This window comes from Salmo salar, chromosome 13 (assembly GCF_965601325.2).
Source record: "Salmo salar chromosome 13, fSalSal1, whole genome shotgun sequence".
Classification (NCBI taxonomy): Eukaryota; Metazoa; Chordata; class Actinopteri; order Salmoniformes; family Salmonidae; genus Salmo; species Salmo salar.
Window position 1 is genome coordinate 87,777,175 of NC_138303.1, and position 25,988 is coordinate 87,803,162.

General features: G+C 39.6%; 1 protein-coding gene across 1 annotated transcript in view; it reads left to right on the forward strand.

The window, feature by feature from the left end:
- The first annotated feature begins 596 nt into the window (after positions 1-596).
- LOC106567785 (androgen receptor) overlaps positions 597-25,988 on the forward strand; it is a 62,941-nt gene continuing 37,549 nt past the window's right edge. Inside the window, exons 1-3 of the mRNA XM_014137515.3 lie at positions 597-2,623; positions 13,768-13,919; positions 17,172-17,288. Of these exons, the coding sequence (XP_013992990.3) occupies positions 1,191-2,623; positions 13,768-13,919; positions 17,172-17,288 (1,702 nt within the window). The 5' untranslated portion in view covers positions 597-1,190. The remainder of the gene's footprint in view (positions 2,624-13,767; positions 13,920-17,171; positions 17,289-25,988) is intronic.

The window sequence follows — 25,988 nt, forward strand, 5'->3', positions numbered from 1 at the left end:
AATTGCCAAGAAACTGAAGATCTCATACATCAGTGTTTACTACTCCCTTCACAGAACAGCGCAAACTGTCTCTAACCAGAATAGAAAGAGGAGTGGGAGGACTCAGTGCAAAACTGAGCAAGAGGACAAGTACATTAGTGTCTAGTTTGAGAAACAGACGCCTCAACTGGCAGCTTCATTAAATAGTACCTGAAAAACTACTTTGAAGAATCTAAAATATATTTTGATTTGTTTTAACACGTTTTTGCTTACTACATGATTCCATATGTGTTATTTCATAGTTTAATGTCTTCACTATTATTATACAATGTAGAAAATAGTATAAAGAAAGAAAAACCCTTGAATGAGTAAGTGTGTCTATACTTTTGACTGGTACTGTATATATATATATATATATATATATACATACATGTATTTTGAATTACTTTCTGTGGGCCAACTGGCCTTAATCCAATGATATTTATTTAGTCATTAAGGAACTCACAGGCTGACGACAACAAGCGCCCAAGGACATTGGAAGATAACTTTGTCCCTGCGCAAACTTGGAGGAATCCAAACATTCTTAAAAACCAAGCATTAATTGCTGTTCTTCCGGGGTGTGTTCAGTTGTCTGACGAGTTTTTTGGGTGCATCACTCTTTTGTAGGCTTGCAACTTTATGGATATTAAACGTTAGCCTACTAGAAACAGCCACCGCTTCACTCCGGTTTCGCATTTGCCAGATTGGACACAGACAACAGGGAAAAATAGCCACGATTATAGTCCATCGACTTCAGAACATCACTTCAGTCAGGACAAATTTCATTTTCGCCTTCATGGATGGTGAGCGCAAATCTGACATGTAGGATACTTCTGTTGGCTTTATAATGTCAAAATGTATGCATTAACTTTTTTATATATGAATCCGTAAGCATTTTTTGAAATAACGACATATTTGTTTTCATAACCTTTTTATATAAACTGAGTAAATCATTTTTGGTGTAGGCTAAATATTTCGGACAAAAAAATCGATTAAATTACGCAATAGGCCTATCCTCCTATTTTTTAAAGATAGGTCTAATTAGCTGACTCATTGTTTTGTGACTTTTTACTTTCTTGTCAATGAACTTGGTCAATAAGGTTACGTTTTCACAAACCTAATTTTTCACAACTCAGACGGCCAATCACCGTAAACGCCGTTTTTTTTGGACTATGGAGACTCCGGTTGGATTAGGAGGAGTTTGTGACTCCCCAAACCTAGTTTTTCGCGGACCTTTCCAAAACGTTTTCCACAACGTGCAAGCACTGCCGAGTAACACGACTGTCACTGAAAGCTTGGACTTTTGTAGTTCAAAGTACAGTTTCTTGCAGAATAAACAACCCTGGGAGATGCGCCAAACGAGCCGGCAATCACCCCGAAAAGAAATATGGTCAGAAACGGCTCGCAATTCTGATATTGAAGTGAGGGAAGACGACAGCGTTTGTTTTTGCAGAACACTCGAATCAGTGGCATGTCGTATCCATTTTGCCAAAAGCTCAAAAGGGAACAAAGCCGGGTTTTCCTATTTGAACGAATCAGACAATCCAAACGCGAATGAATACGGATCGTGTCGCTCTGGACAGCAAGTCTCCAACACGGAACAACAGTCCTGTCAACCTTCTGTGTCCCATCACGGAAATGAGTTAAATCCTAACAGTGAGGCCTGTGTGGCGAGCAGTTGCTCCAGTTCTGCCTGCAGCACCATCTCAAAAACGGCGAGGGAGCTCTGCAACGCTGTCTCTGTGTCACTGGGATTGACCATGGACGCAAATGAGATGACTGACCTGGGACCTAGTCACGCACCATCCAGCGTAAATCACCAAAGTCAAGGAAACTATTTGTTTGAGGTGCCTCTATTGAAATGTTCTGGAGCTGGAGAAAACGTCTCCATAACAGAATACCAATGCCCCAGTGAGCGCAATGCCAAGCCACTACAAAGTGATAAACAACTAGTTGAGATGTTTCAACGTTCCCCTGCAAACAACCTCACAGAAAAACTGTCGACTATACAGCACCTTAACTCCGGACATCCATCCACAGATGAACAGGAGTTTAGACTGAATGAAAACAGGGATGACCCGACTTCAAAAGAAACAGATCATTTTTTGAATACAGGAGCTCGCTCAGCGTCTTATCATTTTGACCAACTGTTGCCAGCACACTTCAGTCAAACCGAAACAGACAGAAACTCTTCTCCTGTGTTCTACAACCCCCCAGCACATGTCGGTGAAACTGGAGAGACTATGGAGGACAAATATGCTGACTACTTACAACAACAGTACAGTGTCAAGATAAAATCTGAGGCCTTTAATAGGCATAATGAACCTGCCGGAACGTCATGGGACTTTCAGTACAGGTATAATGACAATGACAATACACAATATGGACCGAGGCAGGGTATGAATTCATACTTTGCGGGACCGGACACTGCGTTCATTTGTAACCCTCATGAATTTGAGAGGGGTGGTGGACTTGTGCGCAGAGAACGGCCAACTCCTGAGCAGTGGTACCCGGGCGAGATGCAAGGGAGGATGACCTATCCCAACTCCCCATGCATAAAGAATGAGGTTGGTGACACTCTGGATGTCTCTTACACAGATGCCAGGTAAGAACTTTATTGACATGCACAAATACACAGAAACACTTTACATTACAGTGCCCTTATTATGGTGTAATTAACCTACATTTGTAATTTCAGTGTAACAAAGCAATCTGCCACCTGTCACATTTTACAATGTTATGGGCTGCATAATTCTTAATTCCCTCTTCCAACAGACTATCACAATGTACTATAATAGGGTGGCTACTGTGATATTGATAATATGTATTTGATGAAAAAAAACGACCCCTTTGCCATATGGTAATATTGCAAATTATACAGTTTTGTGTTTATTTTATTATCTTTAATAAATGTAGCACTCTCAGTATTACTCTCTGTGGTGGTTACTGCAGTAGTAACATAGAATGAATTCTGCATAGGTTAGGCCACTATTGATCCTGAAAACGATAGCCATGAATAGTGTTGAAGGAACAGAAAAAACAACACATTTTAACAGTTCAGATTTGTACATCCTAGAGGAATTGCAAAGTTGCACCTCCATATCATTGTCATTACAGCAAATAAAGGTGTTATAAGCCTACTTTGTAGACTACTTTGAGCATCTATAGTTCTAAGCTCTGACTAGTGTATATCCATAGTGCTTGTCTGTTTTTGCTTTTTTAAAGAAATAAGACCTTCTAGGCTTCATTAGAACTTATTTTATTATTATGTTGTCTGTATAACTTTTTCCTAGAATTTGATTGGACACAAAGCCACATGCCGCATGATTTACGTATCTCGATCGCAAAATAATAAATGTGTTGTTGAATTGATTAACAATGCTTTTCATAGGATACTTCGAAAATTAACTGTTGTCCAACTTAAATCCTGCTTGTGGAATGTGCAACTAATATCATGCAAAAAGCAAGCATCATATTTGTAGTGTCTGTATTACACTGAGTACGGTCGTTGAGCAAATTTTGTTGTCTTTAATGTTTTACTCACAGTGATTTGGTGTTTGGTGTAGTAGTATGGATGGAATGACACAAATAGAGCCCTTATTGGACCACAGGGTATATGGTGTACACTATTTTCATTCAAAGGTAGTCAAATCAATGTCTCAACCTTAAAGTGAACCTGTAATTTTTCAAGAACTTGTCATGTTGCCTACAGAATAAGAGAAATGCATTATATATACAGACTACACTCTTAGGAAAAAAAAGTTCAGCTTCAGCTGTCCCCATAGGAGAACCCTTTTTGGTTCCAGGTATAATAACTCTTTTGGGTTCCATGCGGAACCCTCTGTGGAAAGGGTTATACATGGAACCCAAAAGGGTTCTTCAAAGCGTTCTCCTATGGGGACAACCAAAGAACCCTTTTAGGTTCTAGATAGCATCTTTTTTCCTAAGAGCAGGGTTCCCCAACTGGTAGACCGCCAGCCAAAACGTTTTCTGAGAATTGTTTTTTTTTATAAACTCAAAAAATTTCAGCAAATCAGCTCCAAGTGCTTTTAATTTTGAAAATCTGGTCCAAAGTATTTCCACACATAATAGAGAGACACGTGATTGTATACAAATGTAAGCAGGTGTGAAATTATGTTTTAGTCAAATGTATGTATTTGGGCTTTGTAGGCTGTCAATTTACAGTCTACAAATTATTTGTAATTATGTTACGGCCCCCTGATCAACCACTCAAGGAAAAATCAGCCCGCAGTTGACTCTAGTTGATGATCCCTGGTGTACAGGCTCTGTGAAGATAGGCTTTTGAGGGGCTGTAACAATTCAATGAGCAGACTTTCTTATCTTACACACAAGACACTGCATACCCTAACACTGAGTGGAGGGAGAAGTTTGTTATCGGTCCAGTCACATTTTTTTTACTCCAAAAATGGCTAGTGATGATCTCAATTCTCATATATTCAGAACAAGAAATGCTATAAAATCTTGTTTACGGTATAAACCATTTATTAACATGATCATATGAGACGTGGGCCACTTCATTTAAATTTAGTTACAAGAGATTTAGAAACAACATTCTTCCTTCCTGCCCATGAGAAAGCATTTTTGAATCTCAAACATGTTTGAATCTGTAGCTCAATTATTCCCAACCAGAAGACAAAGACTTAGACAATATGCATCTCTATAATATCTGTTACAGGGAGTAATATTTCTCCAATTCAGGATAATAGTGCATCATTGGTGCCCTTACCTGTTGATTCATTTTGCCCTGTAGTTTGGAATTTTGGAATTTGCATTTACAAGATGTTTCTAAGATAGTGAAGTGGTATGGAATTTATATCAAACAGTTGCATGTATTGTAATGGGTAGCAATAACACTAGATTTGCATGTTTGTGTGTACGGTATTCCTCGTTTCCACATTGTCAGAAGTTTGTACATTTAGCACTACTTTGATTAATGTCATGAGACAGAGATCTAGTTTTACATGAGTTAACTGGTGATCTACTTTACTGCCCGTTTGACAGCAGCCCCACATCATTCATACACATGGCCATATTTTAGAATATCTTTGTCTGACTTGGGGAGCTCATCTATATACATTTTTAAATGGTCTGATAGGCCCACTATAACTGAGCCCTAGCTTGAGTTCCTATGTGAATTTGATTGTTTATTGAATTACCCCGTAGACAAAGTAATATTGTCTCTGTCAGAAAATGTTTCACATTGTGGCATTAACACTTACATTGTTCTGATCTGCAATATAACAGCAGCAACTACAATTATACCAAACATAGACCTGTTACATCACATTGAATGCTTTTAAGATTTGTATTTTAGTCAACATAAACAGTAACCCCTCTGGTGTGTTCACAGTCCTAGAAGTATCCTATAGCCAGTTTATAACTGTGAAGGGACATCCAGACCATGTCTTTTCAATTACACATGAGTGCTAATTGTTATAGCTTCCTCTATAGCCCTCAAACTCAACTCTGGCCTCGAAGCCAGTTCCACTGCATTCCCCTCTAATCATGGACTGATTTAGACCAAGGACACTCATTTTTTTCCTTTCAATTAAGACCTAGACAACCAGGTGAGGTTGAATACCCCTGCTCTATAGAATGCTTTTATAAGCAATGTATTATCCAATGGTGTATTTTTTTTTTAACGAACTGGAACTATAACAGAGCATGTCTGATCAGGCTTCATCCAACTCTGGAAGTAAATACAAACATCAGAGATAATTCACCAACCATGTGATGTTACGGTGTACTATGGATAAATGTTAAAATTGGTCAGTAATAATATATTATCAATAGAGAATATATACTGTGGTTCCAAAAAGCTCAGCACAGGAACATGGAACATGGAAGTGTGGAAGAACAAGATAGGCCTCTAAAAGGCTTGTTAGACAAAGGGTCAATTAAGTTGTCAATTTCTGTTGCAGAAATTATGCTCTGTTTGGTGTGAAAATGGATTTTTGTCTTACTAAGCAGTCACTGGCACCTAACACTTATTTTTGGACTGTTCCTTACCTTTAGCTGTCATCACCATGTCATATGAGAGGCATATTTGCATATTTGTAACTATTAATGAAGATGACGTTCTATCGTTTCCACATTATAGCAGCCGGACGGATTTCCACCCAATATCACACAGGCAGTATACTTCTTTACACTGTAAGTTTCAGGTTTAAAAAAACAACAACTATTAGTTACCACCACATTGAGCATATTTACTTAACATTTCAGGATGATGGTTTGAGTTTGTAGTTAAATTGAAAAAAACCCGCCAATAAAACGTATATTCCTGCATTCGCTATTCAAAACTATATAAAATTTGCTTTAAAACTAACTCTATCCATGAAATACTGGTGTTTTTAATGAGTTTTCTCTAGAGTATGTCAAATGCGATGCTGTTAGTGCATTCAGTGCATATTGTTTGCTCAGTACTGTTACTATATGTGTGTTTATTCCACCATCACTCCCAATCAGTGTAGGAATAATAATCCCTGTGGTATTTCATCAGAATTGTTTTGGCTGTAAAGTTTAATCATCTTTACCAGAGATGGCTCACCCCTTCCACCACTCCCTCTCTCAGATCACTCTCACTCCCCACTGGACTAAGAGTGGGCTTCATGCCTCAGATCCCTCTTGTCCTATTTGATGTCGCTTCCTTGGCCCCATGGCTCATTATGGCATTGTTTATATACACTCACAACACAAGTAGGTGGCAGCCTGCAGTGCACTGGGCTTTATGACTGGGAAAGGTTGTTTTGAATTTGTTTCGTCATTTGAGGTGTGTGTGTGTGTGTGGGGGGGGGGGACACGTTTTGAGGACAAAGGGCTGGATGCACTAATGGTCAGTACTCCACTGCTGATTTTGATGACCTAACCATCTGATCCACTCACTAAATGAGACAGTGAATTTACCTGAGATTCTAAATTACTCTCCAAATTGCACCTCAAGCATGAAAGTGCTGTGCTAATGACAATTCGCATGTCAAAGTCACACACCACCTGCAGTGTAAAATATTATATGGATTCCAAGGTCTAAAATGTCTAAGTGCTATTTGCTTCAGTTTTTGAACTTACAAACCATATGGCTATTAGCTCCAATTGGCTTATGGGCAGCATTCTTGATATCAGCCTCCTGTTATATCAAAATCAGAATAGCTTATTATGCTCATGTGGAGTAGTCCTTCACCTAGGCGACATTTATTGGGGGAAATGTTGAATGTGAATTTCATTTCAAACTGGTTAGATGGGGTGGGTAGGGAAGAACCGGGATAAAAGTAATACTTAGTTATTTTCCTAATTACTCAGAGATCAACAAAAAAAAAAAAATATTGTTATTTAACCTTTATTTAACTAGGCAAGTCAGTTAAGAACAAATTCTTTATTTACAATGACGCCTACCCTGGCCAAACCCAGACGACCCTGGGCCAATTGTGCGCCGCCCAATGGGACTCCCAATCACAAAAATGACATATGTTTGGAACCTTAAATAACTAAACACAACTCTACAACCAAAAAACACTTCCTGGTCTGTTTTTTACTTACATCGCTCATAACCAGTTTTTGTTGATAACTCTGCGAAACATGGTGGGACTAGGCTGTTTCTTTGCAGTGAGCTCATCCTCCACATTAGGAACGTGCTGACTTGACTACATCATTCTAGCTTCTGTGTTATCTGAGAAAATGGGCGTGTTACTTTCACCACGTTACTTTTGTCCCGGCTCTCCCTGACAAAGGACATCCGCTTTGATTCAGTAGAATTCTGTGGTTACAAGTCTTTGACAGTGAGGCTGAACGGTAATTTCAGAGGAGTAAGATTCTTTCCAATATAAAATGACATACTTTTTTAATCCTTGATGATTTTAACAATACAATTTATAAAGTGGAGATGTTTTGCCTAATAGAGTTTTATGAATAGTCCAAATGGTCAGAACCAGTCTGAAATACAATTATTCAGCTTTTCTGATCATTTCTGTTTTCCCCTGCCTTGCCATGCCTGCCCTATACATTCACATTAATACGCCATGTTGACATCCACAGGATATGCCATCAACATATTAATGTCCTGCAGTATTGCCACCTATCCTAAATGCACTTCTCATTTTGGAATTCCAAGAATTCTAACTATTTCCCTGAAATGTTTATTGCAAAAGTGGATAACGTCTACAATTTTTTTTCGGAGGTCTTTGCTGATTTATTTTCATTTTCCCATGATGTCAAGCAAAGAGGCACTGAGTTTGAAGGTAGGCCTTGAAATACATCCACAGGTACATCTCCAATTAACTCAAGTGATGTCAATTAGCCTATCAGAAGTTTCTAAAGCCCACATTTTCTGGAATTTTCCAAGCTGTTTAAAGGCACAGTCAACTTAGTGGATGTAAACTTCTGACCCACTGGAATTGTGATAGAGTGGAATATAAGTGAAATAATCTGTCTGTAAACAATTGTTGGAAAAATTACTTGTGCCATGCACAAAGTACCGTAATTTCCGGACTATAAGCCGCAACTTTTTTCCTACGCTTTGAACCTCGCGGCTTAAACAATAACGCGGCTAATATATGGATTTTTCCCGCTTTCAATTTTTTTTTAAAGGAGATGACTTCAGTGGTTTCAGTGCATAGGAGGAGGAAGATAGTGACCAATGACTTTCTTGGTAGGCTACTGTTTACTGCAAATTTTTTATTTTTTGTTACAAGCCGTGTTTCATTAAAGCCTATTTATTTTTGTTACAAGCCGTGTTTCGTTAAAGCCTATTTATTTTTGTTACAAGCCGTGTTTCGTTAAAGCCTGTGTAAAGTTCATTTGTTTCAATGTACCGGTAGGCACCTGCGGCTTATAGACATGTGCGGCTTATTTATGTTCAAAATAATACTTTTTTAAAAATTCAGTGCGGCTTATATTCAGGTGCACTCAATTGTCCGGAAATTACGGTAGATGTCCTAACCGACTTGCCAAAACTATAGTTTGTTAACAAGAAATTTGTGGAGTGGTTGAAAAGCGAGTTTTAATGACTCCAACCTAAGTGTATGTAAACTTCTGACTTCAACTGAATATAGTCATGTCAAATGAAATATTAAGCCACTGATAGCTGTTCAGAGGTAACTATGACAAAACTGAGCCTTGTGCTTTATTCCCTTACAGCTGGCCTCTCTTGCTCTAGATTCTGACCGAGAGTCAGTGGGCATTTAGCATACTGCAGAAACTGTAGAGATGACTGTTTTGGTGATTGGTTATAAGCTTTGTCCTTGCCTTCTTTATATAGAGCCTTGACATCTTACATTACGTGTCATTGAATTATAGTTATGTCTGTACACACTGTCCAATCTCTTCCTGTGCTCACGGCTGCAGTAGAGCACCCCTCTTGCCCCCCTGGCCCTGGCACTTCTGTTCTCACCTTTCCCACACTCTCTCATCATCACACCCTCTGTCCAGCTCTAATGGGAGATCAGACAAATTCTGATCTCACTTAGAAACTGTGAATCTGAGGGAGAAAAGTGAAAATTATTCAATAAATCTGGATCTGTTAATAAAATAAAATGTTGGTTAAATGCATTTGAATTTAATCAGCATCCCTTTTGATTTAAACAAAACTTTAATGTAAGAAGTGGTCAGAAAGGGAATGTTTGGACCTGAATGCCCAAACATTCATGAGATAAAGATGCTCAAAGTTGAGCCATTTTGCCTACTTTACCATACCATGAGACATCCATGTCTTCATCCCTGGAAAATAAGTTTGATATAATTTAAAAGCTCACACACAGTGTTGTCAATCAATTGTATTATTTAAAAATATAAATATATATAAAAATAAAGGAATACAAATTGTAATTTACAACCTATAAACATAAATGATCGAAAACGTGTAAACTCTCCATATTTGCATATGTTATAGCTTACACTCTATTTCACATCATCTGAGGTTTTGTGTTGTGCCCACCATCGGTTAAGACATGACATGCTCTCGAATACAGATTGGGTGTCATTTCAGTCATAGGTCCATTCTATGAATTATATTTCTATCTCTTCAGACCATTGCAATGTAGCTGGTACACCGTTGACATTTAAATTGAATTGAAATTTTAACAACTAATTAGTTACTATACCACAGATCCACCGGTTGTATGTCAACTTAAACGGTCAAGTCTATTCTATTATCTATATTGCTATGATTTAAATAGGTTTCCTATGGAGGATTGACAATAACATTTAAAACAACAGATATACCCATTCAAGTCAACATTCTCTGATGTGTGGATCTCCAAACATCTTTGTGGTATCATTTGAAAGTTGACATTTTATTTGTATTCCCATTTCAGTACATTTATCAGCCAAAACATTGCACCCACCTTGTATTCAAGAGCATGTTATGTCAAAACCGATGGCAGGCACAACACAAACACCTTAGATGATGTAAAATAGGGTCTAAGCTACAACATATGTGATTATGAATTTGACGCTTTTCTAGATAATTGAATTGTTAAAATGTCATTTCTTAAATAAAATAAATACAATTCTCTAGAAATTATCTTATACTTTGACAACCCTGTTTGTAAGCTTTTAAATGATATCAGTCTCAACCGTTTATCCATTACAGTGGTGAAGACATGGATGTGTCATGGTAGGGTGGGGTATGCAAAATAGGTCAACTTTGAGCACCTTTATTTATTTATTTTTTAAATATTTTTTTCGCCTTCATTTAACCAGGTAGGCTAGTTGAGAACAAGTTCTCATTTGCAACTGCGACTTGGCCTAGATAAAGCAAAGCAATTCGACACATACAACAACACAGAGTTACACATGGAATAAACAAAACATACACTCAATAATACAGTAGAACAAAAGAAAACAAAAAGTCTATATACAGTGAGTGCAAATGAGGTAAGTTAAGGCAATAAATAGGCCATGGTGGCAAAGTAATTACAATATAGCAATTAAACACTGGAATGGTAGATGTGCAGAAGATGAATGTGCAAGTAGAGATACTTGGGTGCAAAGGAGCAAGATAAATAAATAAATACATTATGGGGATGAGGTAGGTAGATAGATGGGCTATGTACAGGTGCAGTGATCTGTGAGCTGCTCTGACAGCTGGTGCTTAAAGCTAGTGAGGGAGATATGAGTCTCCAGCTTCAGAGATTTTTGCAGTTCGTTCCAGTCATTGGCAGCAGAGAACGGGAAGGAAAGACGACCAAAGAAGGAATTGGCTTTGGGGGTGACCAGTGAGATATACCTGCTGGAGCGCGTGCTACGAGTGGGTGCTACTATCGTGACCAGTGAGCTGAGATAAGGCGGGGCTTTACCTAGCAGAGACTTGTAGATAACCTGTAGCCAGTGGGTTTGGCGACGAGTATGAAGCGACCAACCAACGAGAGCGTACAGGTCGCAATGGTGGGTAGTGTATGGGGCTTTGGTGACAAAACGGATGGCACTGTGATAGACTCCATCCAGTTTTTCGAGTAGAGTGTTGGAGGCTATTTTATAGATGACATTACCGAAGTCGAGGATCGGTAGGATGGTCAGTTTTATGAGGGTATGTTTGGCAGCATGAGTGAAGGATGCTTTGTTGCGATATAGGAAGCCGATTCTAGATTAAATTTGGGATTGGAGATGCTTAATGTGAGTCTGGAAGGAGAGTTTACAGTCTAACCAGATACCCAGGTATTTGTAGTTGTCCACGTATTCTAAGTCAGAGCCGTCCAGAGTAGTGATGTTGGACGGGCGAGCAGGTGTGGGCAGTGATCGATTCAATAGCATGCATTTAGTTTTCTTGCATTTAAGAGCAGTTGGAGGCCACGGAAGGAGAGTTGTATGGCATTGAAGCTCGTCTGGAGATTAGTTAACACAGTGTCCAAAGAGGGGCCATAACTATACAGAATGGTGTCGTCTGCGTAGAGGTGGATCAGAGAATCACCAGCAGCAAGAGCAACATCATTGATGTATACAGAGAGGAGAGTCGGCTCGAGAATTGAACCCTGTGGCACACCCATAGAGACTGCCAGAGGTCCGGACAACAGGTCTTCCGGTTTGACACACTGAACTCTATCAGAGAAGTAGTTGGTAAACCAGGTGAGGCAATCATTTGAGAAACCAAGGCTGTCGAGTCTGCCAATAAGAATGTGGTGATTGACAGAGTTGAAAGCTTTGGCCAGGTCGATGAATACGGCTGCACAGTAATGTCTCTTATCGATGGCGGTTATGATGTCGTTTAGGACCTTGAGCTTGGCTGAGGTGCACCCATGACCAGCTCTGAAACCAGATTGCATAGCGGAGAAGGTACGGTGGGATTCGAAATGGTCGGTAATTTGTTTGTTAACTTGGCTTTCGAAGACCTTAGAAAGACAGGGTAGGATAGATATAGGTCTGTAGCAGTTTGGGTCTAGAGTGTCACCCCCTTTGAAGAGGGGGATGACTGCGGCAGCTTTCCAATCTTTGGGAATCTCAGACAATACGAAAGAGAGGTTGAACAGGCTAGTAATAGGGGTTGCAACAATTTTGGCAGATAATTTTAGAAAGAGAGGGTCCAGATTATCTCTTGAATGTTTTGGCATTCAGGTCCAAAAAGTCACTTTCTGGGCACTTCTACAATGGAAAAGTTTGTGGTCATATGCACATCCTTAAAAAACATAGGTGCTGGGCTAATAAAGAATACTAGTAAATAAGAAGAAGGCCTGCACACTCTTTAAGTTCCCAATTCACCACTTATTGCCTATGTTTCGATTTGAAACTAATCTTCGCCAGGTCAAACAAAAAAACCTGAAGAAGATCGGTTTCAGATCGAAACGTAGTCAATAAAGCAGTGAATTGGGAGCTTAAAGAGTGTGCGGGCCTTCTTGTTCTTTACTACACCTCTACAATGGGCAAATATGTATGGAAATACTACACCTCTACAATGGGCAAATATGTATGGAAGGTTTCGTTCAAGTCAAAAGGGGTGATTCAATTCAAATGGATTTACCCTTTTCACTATTTCTATAGAACCACACAAATAGGTGATGCACTTGATGGTAGTAGTATTGCACCTGAGCCTTCAATGTGAGGAGTCCTATAGAATGCCAGCCAGAGGCAATCACGTTTCATTTTGGTCATGGACTATGGTCCAGATTGGGTGTCAGCTTCTATGTGAGGTGTTGGTCATTTTGCCTCTACTAAGTCAGTGGCTTATAGCTAACCATGTTTATTTTTAGCAGAAGATCAACTTGCTTATGTGACATGCCTTGCATAATGTTAATTTCATCAGAGCAATTGCTCTGTTTGTCAATTATCATGTGGACAATGAAGCTCTGCAGTTATACTATGATAGTTTTGATGAATTTGAATATTTTAGACAAGTCCACTAGTCCTTTCTCAATGGTTTAACCCCTATAGAAAAAAATACAGGCCTCAAGCATTAGGTTCATGGTCACTTCATGGTCCTGTATGGCTCAGATGGTAGAACATTGCGCTTGCACTGCCAGGGTTGTGGGTTGATTCCCGGGTCCACCCATATGTAAAATGTATGCACGCATGACTGACTGACTGTAAGTCACTTTGGATAAAAGTGTTTGCTACATAGCATGTATTATATTACTTTTGTTAAAATGGCAGGAAACGGCTTATCAGAGTGTATGTAGTGGCAATAGAGAGAGGCAGAAGATAATAGGAACGCATATACTTATTGAATGATGCTGTTGACTAATTCTGTACTGTTTGTGTATATGTTTTTGTTGTTTTCTAAAAGCTTTTACTATATTCCTAAAGGTTTGAGGGTGGCAGCGACCACATGTACCCCATGGAGTTCTTCTTCCCGCCCCAGAGGACCTGTCTGATCTGTGCAGAAGAGGCATCCGGCTGCCACTATGGAGCACTCACCTGTGGCAGCTGCAAAGTGTTCTTCAAGAGAGCTGCAGAAGGTAAGACTTGATTAAGTAATATGCCGTTGCACCTCTCCATACAGAAGACAGAGCAGAGCATTAATGGTGGAAATGGGATCCATATGTCAGAGCCACCTCTCATGCTTTTTGGAAATAATGTCTTTATGTATTACACTGAACAAAAACATACAGTGCATTCAGAAAGTATTCAGATCCCTTGACTTTTTTCACATTTTGTTACGTTACAGCCTTATTCTAAAGTTGATTTAAAAAAAAAGAAAAAAATCATTAATCAACACACAATACCCCATAATGACAAACCAAAAACAGGTTTTGAATTTTTTGCAAATGTATAATATATTTATATATAAAACTTAATTACATAAGTATTTAGACTCTTTGATATGAGACTCGAAATTGAGCTCAGGTGCATCCTGTTTCCATTGATCATCCTTGAGATTTTTCTACAACTTGATTGGAGTCCACCTGTGGTAAATGTAATTGATTGGACATGACTTGGAAAGGCACACACCTGTCTATACAAGGTCCCACATTTGACAGTGCATGTCAGAGCAAAAACCAAGCCACGAGGTCGAAAAAATTGTCCGTAGAGCTCAGAGACAGGATTTTTGTCAAGGCACAGATCTGGAGAAGGGTATCAAAACATTTCTGTGACATTGAAGGTCCCCAAGAACACAGTGGCCTTTGTCATTCTTAAAAGGAAGAAGTTTGGAACCACCAAGACTCTTCCTAGAGCTGGCCGCCCGGCCAAACTGAGCAATCGGGGGAGAAGGGCCTTGGTAGGTGACCAAGAACCCAATGGTCACTCTGAAAGAGCTCCAGAGTTCCTCTGTGGAGATGGGAGACTTTCAGAAGGACAACCATCTCAGCAGCACTCCACCAATAAGGTCTTTATGGTAGGGTGGCCAGACTTAAGCCACTCCTCAGTAAAAGGCACATGACAGCCCGCTTGGAGTTTATCAAAAGGCACCTAAAGGACTCTCAGACCATGAGAAACAAGATTCTCTGGTCTGATGAAACCAAGATTGAACTCGTTGGCCTGAATGCCAAGCGTCACGTCTGGAGGAAACCTGGCACCATCCCTACAGTGAAGCATGGTGGTGGCAGCATCATGCTGTGGGGATGTTCATCAGCGGCAGGGACTTTGAGACTAGTCAGGATCGAGGGAAGATGATCAGAGCAAAGTGCAGAGAGATCCTTGATGAAAACCTGCTCCAGAGCACTCAGGACCTCAGACTGGGGTGAAGGTTCACCTTCCAACAGGACAAAGACCTTAAGCACACAGCCAATACAATGCAGGAGTGGCTTCGGGACAAGTCTCTGAATGTCCTTGAGTGGCCCAGCCAGAGCCCAGACTTGAACCTGATTGGAGAGACCTGAAAATAGCTGTGCAGCGACGCTCCCCATCCAACCTGACCGAGCTTGAGAGGATCTGCAGAGAAGAATTGGAGAAACTTTCCAAATACAGGTGTGCCAAGCTTGCAGCGTCATATCCAAGAAAACACGAGGCTGTAATCGCTGCCAAAGGTGTTTCAACAAAGTACTGAGTAAAGGGTCTGAATACTTATGTAAATTTAATATTTCAGTTAATTCTTTTTTTTAATACAAATAATGTCTAAAAACCTGTTTTTGCTTCGTCATTGGGGGTATTGTGTGTAGATTGATGAGGGAAAAAAAGATTGAATCAATTTTAGAATAAGGCTGTAACATAACAAAATGTGGAAAAAGTCCAGGTGTCTGAATACTGTAAATGCAATATGAAACAATTTCAGCAATTTTACTGAGTTACGGTTCACATAAGGAAATCAATCAATTGAAATAAATAATTTGGCCCTAATCTATGGATTTCACATTACTGGGCAGGGGTGCAGCCATGAGTGGGCCTGGGTGGTCATAGGCCCACCCACAGGTGGGCCAGGCCCAACCAATTAGAATCTGTTTTTCCCCACAAGGGCTTTATTACAGCCAGAAATACTCCTGTTTCATCAGCTGTCCAGGTGGCTGGTCTCAGACGATCTGGCAGGTGAAGAAGCTGGATGTTGCAGTTCTGGGCTGGTGTGGTTCCATGTGGTCTGCGGTTGGACGTACTGCCAAATTCTCTAAAAACGATGTTAGAGGTGGCTTATGGTAGAGAAATGAACATTCAATTCTCTGACAACAGCTCTGGTGGACATTCCTGCAGTCAGTATGCCAATTGTATGCTCCCTCAAAACTTGAGATGTCTGTGGCATTGGGTTGAGTGACAAAACTGCACATTTTAGATTGGCCTTTTATTGTCCCTAGGACAAGGTCCACCTCTGTAATGATCATGCTGTTTAATCAGCTTATTGATATGCCACATCTGTCAGGTGGATAGATTTACTTGGCAAAGGAGAAATGCTCAGTAACAGGAATGTAAACAAATTTGTGCAACAAATTTGAGAGGAATAAGCTTTTTGTGAGTGTGGAACATTTCTGGGATCTTTTCTTTCTGCTCATGAAACTTGAGACCAACACTTTTACATGTTGCGTTTATACTTTTGTTCAGTACAGATGTAAATTATGTCATAAGGAAAATTGATAAATGTATTTCAAAGGAAAATTCCCATGGTCCATAGTATGGTTGATTTGGAATATGTCAACAGAAATCTATGTAATTCTTTACAGAATTGCCTAAAGTTACATTCATCCTAGCCTATCCCTCTGGGAAATCAGATTTAAACACAAACATTCTGAGCTACCAAGGCAAGTTAATCAGGCTTTTACTGACAATTACATCTAATCCATTACTATTTCAGTACAATGGCAGTTTTGGATGCAAAATATTTTTGGATGCAATATAGTTTCTCTTTAATTGACCATGCTCTGCCATGAAAATAACAGAAAACACCAGCTCAAATGCTGCCTTCCAGCTCCTAGGTATTCATTTGTTTTGTTCAGTATTTTCCTTTCTTAATTGAACTGTGCGTGGAAGCCGCAAAACTGCCATCAAACCATGCCATGTAAAATGATAGATTTGATTAATTCAATATGCTACTTTTAGAGCATGTCAATGTACTCTTCAACAAAAGTGTGTACACTGAGGAGATTTTATAGTCTAAGCTCCTGCTTTTTATGATCATCACACTGGACATGATAAGCAAGAGAGCAAAACATATAACTGTTCCGGCTGTGATGATTCATGATGTAACTAACAACCATGTTACAACTTACAACCATGACGTACCTTTCTTAATCATTCAAAGTAGAATTTCGTATTCTAATTCTTATCTTTGTTTGCATCTTTGTTAGGGAAACAGAAATACCTGTGTGCCAGCAGAAATGACTGCACCATCGATAAGCTGAGAAGGAAGAACTGCCCATCATGTCGACTGAGGAGGTGTTTTGAAGCTGGGATGACCCTCGGAAGTAAATACAACTATTATGTCAATTTCTTAAGTCTATGAGAAATAATCAAAGTACTTAGCCATCCATCCATCCATCCATCCATCCACCCACCCACTGATCGATAATCATGGACAAAAGTTTGTGAATGTACAGTTACATACACTCACCAGCCAGTTTATTAGGTACACCACCCCGTTCACAAAAACATATCGCTCCTACAGACAGTGAGTCACATGGCTGTGGGTTGCTATATAAAGCAGGCAGACAGGCATTGAAGCATTCAGTTACTGTTCGATTGAACGTTAGAATGGGCAAAATAAGTTGTGTGGTATGATCGTCGGTGCCAGGTGCGCCGGATCCAGTATCTCAGAAACAGCCGCCCTCATGGGCTTTTCATGCCCGACAGAATCTAGGGTTTACCGAGAACGGTGCGACAAACAAAAACATTCAGTCAGCGAAAACAGCTTGTTGATGAGAGAGGTCAAAGGAGAATAGCAAGAATCGTGCAAGATAACAGGTGGGCTACAAACAGACAAATAATGGCGCAGTACAACAGTGGTGTGCAGAACAGCATCTCGGAACACACAACTCGTCGATCCTTGTCACGGATGGGCTATTGCAGCAGACAACAACACCGGGTTCCACTCCTATCAGCTAAAAACAAGAAGAAGCAGCTCCAATGCTAGACAATTGAGGAGTGGAAAAACATCGACTTGAACATTACAGCGAGTTCAGTTTACTTAAGTCCCAAGACCTCAACCCAATAGCATAGCTGTGGGAAGTAGGGGTGCTGAGGGAACTGAAAAAATACAATAAAAATAGTGCACTTGGCCTTTATTATTCCCCACAGCACCCCCACCCAGCGGCAATGCCCAATAGAGTATCTTTGGGATGAGATGGAACGGGCTGTTCGCAGCATTAATGTACCACTGTCCAATCTACAGCAACTGCGTGATGCCATCGCATCAGCATGGAACAACATTCCTGTGGAATGTTTCCAACACCTTGTAAAATGTCTCCAATACTTCAAGTGGTTCTGGAGGCAAAGGGGGTCCGACCCGGTACTAGATGGCTCTACCTAATAAACTGTCCAGTGAGTGTATATGGGCCATCCTACAGAAGTGGTGCAAATTGGGGGTTGAAAAAAAAGCTAATTTGTATCTTATTTTTCCCCAAACATTCAGCACGTCTTCCAACATACAGTGCCTTCAGAAAGTATTCACACCCCTGACTTTTTACACATTTTGTTATGTTATAGCCTGAATTTAAAATAGATTCAATTGAGATTTTTGTCTCTGGCCTACACACAATACCCCATAATGTCAAAGTGGAATAACCTATTATTATTATTATTTTTAACAAATTCATAAAAAAAGAAAAGCTGAAATGTCTTGAGTCAGTAAGTACCCGAGTATTCCTTTGTTATGGCAAGCCTAAATAAGTTCAGGAGTAAAAATTTGCTTAACAAGTCACATAATAAGTGGTACGGACTCACTTTGTGTGCAATAGTACATTTTAACATTATTTTTTTTATGAGTACCTCATCTCTGTACCCCACAAATTATCTGGAAGGTCCCTCAGTCGAGCAGTACATTTCAAACACAGATTCATCCACAAACTCCAGGGAGGTTTTCCAATGCTTCGCAAAGAAGGTCACCAATGGGTACAAATAAAAAAAGCAGACATTGAATATCCCTTTGAGCATGGTGAAGTTATTAATTACACTATGGATGGTGTATCAATACACCCAGTCACTACAAAGGTACAGGCGTCCTTCTTAACTCAGTTGCCAAAGAGGATGCAAACTGCTCAGGGACTTCACCATTAGGCCAATGGTGACTATAAAACAGTTACAGAGTTTAATGGCTGTGATAGGAGAAAACTAAGGATGGATCAACAACATTGTAGTTATAGTACTCCACAATACTAACCAAATTGACAGAGTGAAAAGAAGGAAGCCTGTACAGAATACAAATATTGCAAAACATGCATCCTGTTTGCAACAAGGCACTAAAGTAATACTGCAAAAAAAATGTGGCAAAGCAATTAACGTTTTTTCCTGAATGCAAAGTGTTATGTTTGGGGCAAATCCAATACAACACCTTACTGAGTACCACTCTCCATATTTTCAAGCATAGTGGTGGTTGCATCATGTTATGAGTGTGCTTGTAATCGTTAAGGGCTGGGGAGTTTTTCAGGATAAAAAATACCACTCTCCATATTTTCAAATACCACTCTCCATATTTTCAAGCATAGTGGTGGTTGCATCATGTTATGAGTGTGCTTGTAATCGTTAAGGGCTGGGGAGTTTTTCAGGATAAAAAATAAACGGATTGGAGCTAAGCACAGGCAAAAAAGCAGAGGAAAACCTGGTTCAGTCTACTTTCCACCAGACACTGGGAGATGACTCTACCTTTCAGCATATTTGAAATATTTACCTGAATTCCTTACCACTCCACTAAATTTGTCCCTACCGAAACATAGTAAAAAAGTTGCAATAAAGGGAGAACCAGTAGTGATCATTTTGATTAACCTTCTATTACAGATACTTTTTTGAAATTGCATTTTCATACAAAATTAACAAAATAGTAAAAACATGATTTTTTTTACCTGATTTTCAAAACCTAGAGAAATATAATCTCTACTGTTCTCTGTAAAATGTTTAATGTTGATTGTATGAATCTGAAACTTGTTTATCGATTGAATTAGTTATGCATCTAATTAATTATATTCTTAGATGTTTAAATTATTCCTTTACCGATGTTTATTTAGGAAAAATAAGAGGTGTTTCGGTATGAAGTGTCAATCATATAAATAAGTTGAGGACTCTAAATGGATGTAACTTGTTTTAGTATAGACATTGCCAAGACCAAGACCACTAGATCAAGAGTCCGTGGGCCCTTTCTTCAATTGTAAGATACTCAAGTAGAGTAAACTCGAGTATGGTATAGTAGAGCACAGAGTACATTAGAGCACAGTACATTAGAGTGCAGGAGAGCACAGTACGTTAGAGTGCAGTAGAGTATGGTACAGTACAGTAGAGTAGGGTACAGTACAATAGAGTACAGCACAATACAATACAGTAGAGAACAGTGAATTACAGTACAGTATAACACATTATAGACATCCAAGTTTTGGCCAAATAGATGTCAATGTTTGGGCTCTTGAAGGGTTGGAGCCCCCTGCTGACTAAGCATCTCAATACTCTACACTTTTTCTTGAAGCGTGCATTTGTCGACTACCCACATGGTGATCCTCTGTAGCTCAGTTGGTAGAGCATGGCGTATGTGACTTTGTAATGGAGATGGCCTCAATGATGCTGCCCATGTTGTCACAGACTCCATAATGACACAGATACAAAGAGGAGATCTCTGTATATCTCTATGGTTTCATTATAGTTTCGGTTGTGGCCGTTTTGGTTTGGACAATTTTTACATATATTTTACATTAAACTGCAAATTAAAACGGCAAAAAACAACGATTTTCCATCAATAGAATCAATGTAGGGACATAGGCGGTGGGTGAGTTTCGAGTTTGGAGAAGCTAATTTTCACCATAAAAATTCACCTTTCTAAAAAAATCATCACATTTGTAGACTTATGTAAGATAGCCTACTATTCGTAATGTGATGAGTAGATTGGATACTCATTTAGGCTAATAATATAACACTGTTCACAAAAAAGATTGTTCAATGCATGGCGTATAGCGTAGAGTAGGCCTAAGCTATATGCTAGCCTATATCAGACACGCTTCTTCATTCTTTGCATGGGATGTGGCCTTTTTATAAACAAATGTTCTGCAATTCTACTACACTTTATATGACTGGAGACATTAGCAGAATCTTGTTTAATATGACAAGTTGCAAGGGAGCCTACTCTAATGACACTGACAAACAGATTGATGAAAACGACATTGTCCATATAATAGGCCTACGAGAAGGGGAGACACAAATTGAATATGACGTCCAAAAATTTGGCACTGAGCCAATGATAAAATTTGAATGTGCGCACTTACCAGGGATATGGCCAATGCTCTTCTCTGGTGCCAAAAAGATAGGCTATACTGTTGTTCACACAATTAAGTTGAGAATTTTGATAACTAAAAGCCAGATTAGAGTATTTTCATTGTATTCTCTTTACAGCAATAGCCATTTGCTTTCCAAACTATGTCTTCCCGTGATTGTATTTTTAAATATTGCGTTATGCCTGGCTGGGCCTCTCTACTTTTCACTGACAGTCGCAACTCAACAATAATCTATTTGTTATTTGCCGTGTAAGCTGCACAAATTGGTTGCGCTGCCCTTCCTTCCGACTGTAGGCAATGCAATTTAATACAATTATTTGAAAATAAGCTAATTATCCTCTGAGGCCAAATCATGCATTAGTAGCCTATTTTGATAGATTTTATTTCTGTATAGGCAGGAGTAGGCTAATTAGGCTATATATTTTTTGTCAATTTAATTCAATTTACTTTAGGGAAAGCTTCCTTTAGCCTAATGGATGAGCCGCCTATGTGTAGGGAGGTAACTTGATATCGTGAGGGAATTGCTTAGACCACACTTACCGGTAGGACTAGATATCTCACGAGCTCTGGCAGAGAAGTAGCCTTTATGACCTCTTTAAAAGTATCCTAAACGTACAGATAAACTATCCATCACCAATAAATGAAGGAACTTCAGAGATAATAGGCTGGTTTATGCTGAGATCAACATGCTTTTATTAGCCTACTAGAATCTCCTACAAAAATAGTTTTGTGATAGGCCATCAATTAAAACCCTAGACCCCCTCCAATTCACACACCGCCCCAACAGATCCACAGATGACATAATCTCAATTGCATTCCACACTGCCCTTTTCCACCTGGAAAAAAGGAACACCTATGTGAGAATGCTGTTCATTAACTACAGCTCAGCGTTCAACACCATAGTGCCTACAAAGCTCATCACTAAGCTAAGGACCCAGGGACTAAACACCTCCCTCTGCAACTGGATCCTGGACTTCCTGACGGGACGCCCCCAGGTGGAAAGGGTAGGCAACAACACATCTGCCACGCTGATCCTCATCACTGGGGCACCTCCGGGGTGTGTGCTTAGTGTCCTCCTGTACTCCCTCTTGTACTCCCTGTTGAAGTCGTGGCCAAGCATGACTCCAACAACATCATTAAGTTTGCTGACAACAGTGGTAGGCCTGATCACCGACAACGATGAGACAGCCTATGGGGAGAAGGTCAGAGACCTGGCAGTGTGGTGCCAGGACAACAACCTCTGTCTCAATGTGAGCAAGACAAAGGAGCTGATCGTGGACTACAGGAAAAGGAGGACCGAACAACTTACATACACTAAGTTGACAATGGTCATTATGGCCAAACAGTTCTATTTTTGTTTCATCAGACCAGAGGACATTTCTCCAAAAAGTACAATCTTTGTCCCCATGTGCAGTTGCAAACAGTAGTCTGGCTTTTTTATGGCGGTTTTGGAGAATTGGCTTCTTCCTTGCTGAGCGGCCTTTAGGTTATGTCGATATAGGACTTGTTTTACTGTGGAAATAGATACTTTTGTACCTGTTTCCTCCAGCATCTTCACAAGGTCCTTTGCTGTTGTTCTGGGATTGATTTGCACTTTTCGCACTAAAGTACGTTCATCTCAAGGAGACAGAACGCAGTTCCTTCCTGAGCGGTATGACGGCTGCTTGGTCCCATTTTGTTTATACTTACGTACTATTGTTTGTACAGATGAACATGGTACCTTTAGGCATTTGGAAATTGCTCGCAAGGATGAACCAGACTTGTGGAGGTCAACAATTTATTTTTGAGGTCTTGGCTGATTTCTTTTGATTTTCCCAAGATGTCAAGCAAAGAGGCAGTGAGTTTGAAGGTAGGCCTTGAAATACATCCACAGGTACACCACCAATTGACTCAAATGATGCCAATTAGCCTATCAGAAGCTTCTAAAGCCATGACATAATTTTCTGGAATTTTCCAAGCTGTTTAAAGGCACAGTCAACTTAGTGAATGTAAACTTCTGACCCACTGGAATTGTGACACTCTGAATTATAAGTGAAATAATCTGTCTGTAAACAATTGTTGGAAAAATTACTTGTGTCATGCACAAAGTAGATGTCCTAACCGACTTGCCAAAACTATAGTTTGTGAACAAGAAATTTGTGGAGTGGTTGAAAAACGAGTTTTAATGACTACAACCTAAGTGTATGTAAACTTCCGACTTCAACTGTACATTTCTTGTGTTACTTTTTAATTGATTACATTTTTTAAACTTTTGTTTATTTAGTAAATATTTTATTAACTATATTTCTTGAACTGCATTGCTTGTAAGTAAGCATTTCACGGTAAGGTCTACACCTGTTGTGTTTGGCGCATGTGACAAATAAAATTAAGACATAGTAAACTTTCATGATGACACTTCGTTTAATCGTTGAAGTGTTGGCTAATGGTTTACTGAAACATAAGGAAGCTATCCGATTTTCATAGCACCCATGACAACAACCTATTAATTTGATGATAAGGGAGAACCGTGCATATTGGATGGATTTGGCGGACTGGTTCCAAAATATATCCTCCCATTGCAAGGATCAACTTGCTGTGGCATGCAGTTTTATAGACTCATGCAGTAGTAGCAGTAATAATAATAAACTATTCCTACCTTACTATTCTATGCAAGTTGATGCGGTCTGATTAGACTATTTCAAATACTTCAAGCAATAGTCAAAAGCCACTTTCTGGACCCCAAAAATTCTGAGGTGTGCACAGATTATTTGGACAATAATGTTGTGTGGAGTCGTTTTTTATTAGCGGGAAGAAGTTTAACTAATGTATAATTCTGTCTTTGGTAAACAAAAGTGTCACAATACATAGGGGCATATTTATCAATCAGGGCATTTGAAGCCGAGCAGAGATCTTCATGCCTTCTGCCAAACCTGGTCTGATATCGCAAAGGAGATTCATCCTGTCCCTTTGGGGATTTAGATTATTAAACAGTATTTTAGGTACCGCAGATTATCTGCGTGGAGCTGTTTTTACGCACACCTGGCCCCTATTCCCAGTGATTAATAATTGTGTCCTTGGTTTACCATTGTCATGTCGATTATTGTTACAAACAAATTATTATTTACAATGACAGCCTAGGAACAGTGGGTTAACTGCTTTGTTCTGGGGAAGAACGACAGATTTTCACCTTGTCAGCTCAGGGATTCGATCTAGCAACCTTTCGGTTACTGGCCCAATACTCTAACCACCAGGCTACCTGCTGCCGTTGTGGATTGTGCAGATGATTACGGGTCTAGTCCCGTGTGTTAATCATTGTGCGCGTGTGTTATTATTCAAGGTACTCCTCGCTCTTTTTTTTGGGGTTCAACCCTGTGTTTTGTCACGTGTTTGTTTGGTATTCGTCCCTGTGCCTTTACACGGCACGCCGTAATTTGGGTACAATAAAAAAAACTATTACGCATTCCTGCGTCTGTCTCCCGAATCATTCATACCAACATGACAATTGTGCATGCCCTTGGTGGCAGTCTGGTTGATTACAGCCAAAAGCTGTTTTGTGTGGTTTGTAATGAGTCTCTTATAGAACGTCTTATCAATCAGTTGCCTGAGTACTTCAGTCATATAGACAGTGTAGTTGTGTACAATAACAGCACCTCCCTTGTCCGCTGGGAGGTTGAATATAATATGTGTCATTCTGGAGATTTAATACTAGAGCCGCCTGGCCTTTTAGCCTATAAGTACCCGCTAGAGAACGTTGCCGGGTGTCACCTTTAGCAGTTCCATCAGATGCATAGCAACCTGCAACAAACATACTATAAGCATGAAGGCTTGATAAATAGTTCATAAACTATTATAAAGGATTAATTGCATGAATAAATATGAATGGAAATATATACATTTTCAAAATAACAACAATAGTTATTTGTTTAGAGGGTCAAGGATATGTTTTGTATAATTCTATAAAGTCCTAGAAAAAACGTAGGCCTGTAGCCTATTTTAATTTCCCTTACAATAAAAACAGAGTGTAATCCATTTAATCAACTTTATTTGTAGATTCGATTAGTAACAGAGTTATAATAATTAATAAAGTCCAGTTACAGCTTCTTTAGACAAAGTAGAAACTAAAAAGTTAAGTCCAGCCAGGTGCACAGGTGAAATAATTTGCCGTGTTCCTAAACAAAAGCACCAGTGCATGAACAATTGTATACATAAATAGGATATTTTAATTTAATTATGTGTATTGTGTTACTAGTTTTTGCTTAGTAGCCAGAGCAATGCTGGCCACGCAAGTGGTCATGCATATACAGCACGGATATTCTTGGAAAAAGTGACATTTGGAAATAGAGGTTCACATCTTGAATTATGAGAGTTATTTGACAAAGGTACACTATATAGACACCTGCTCGTCGAACATCTCATTCCAAAATCATGGGCATTAATATGGAGTTGGTCCCCCCTTTGCTGCTATAACAGCCTCCACTCTTCTGGGAAGGCTTTCCACTAGATGTTGGAACATTGCTGCGGGGACTTTCTTCCCCGCAGCAATGTTGGGCGATTAGGCCTGGCTCACAGTCAGCGTTCCAATTCATCCCAAATGTGTTCAATGGGGTTGAGGTCAGGGCTCTGTGCAAGCCAGTCAAGTTCTTCCACGCCGATCTCGACAAACCATTTCTGTATGGACCTCGCCTTGCGCACTGTGATGCTGAAACAGGAAAGGGCCTT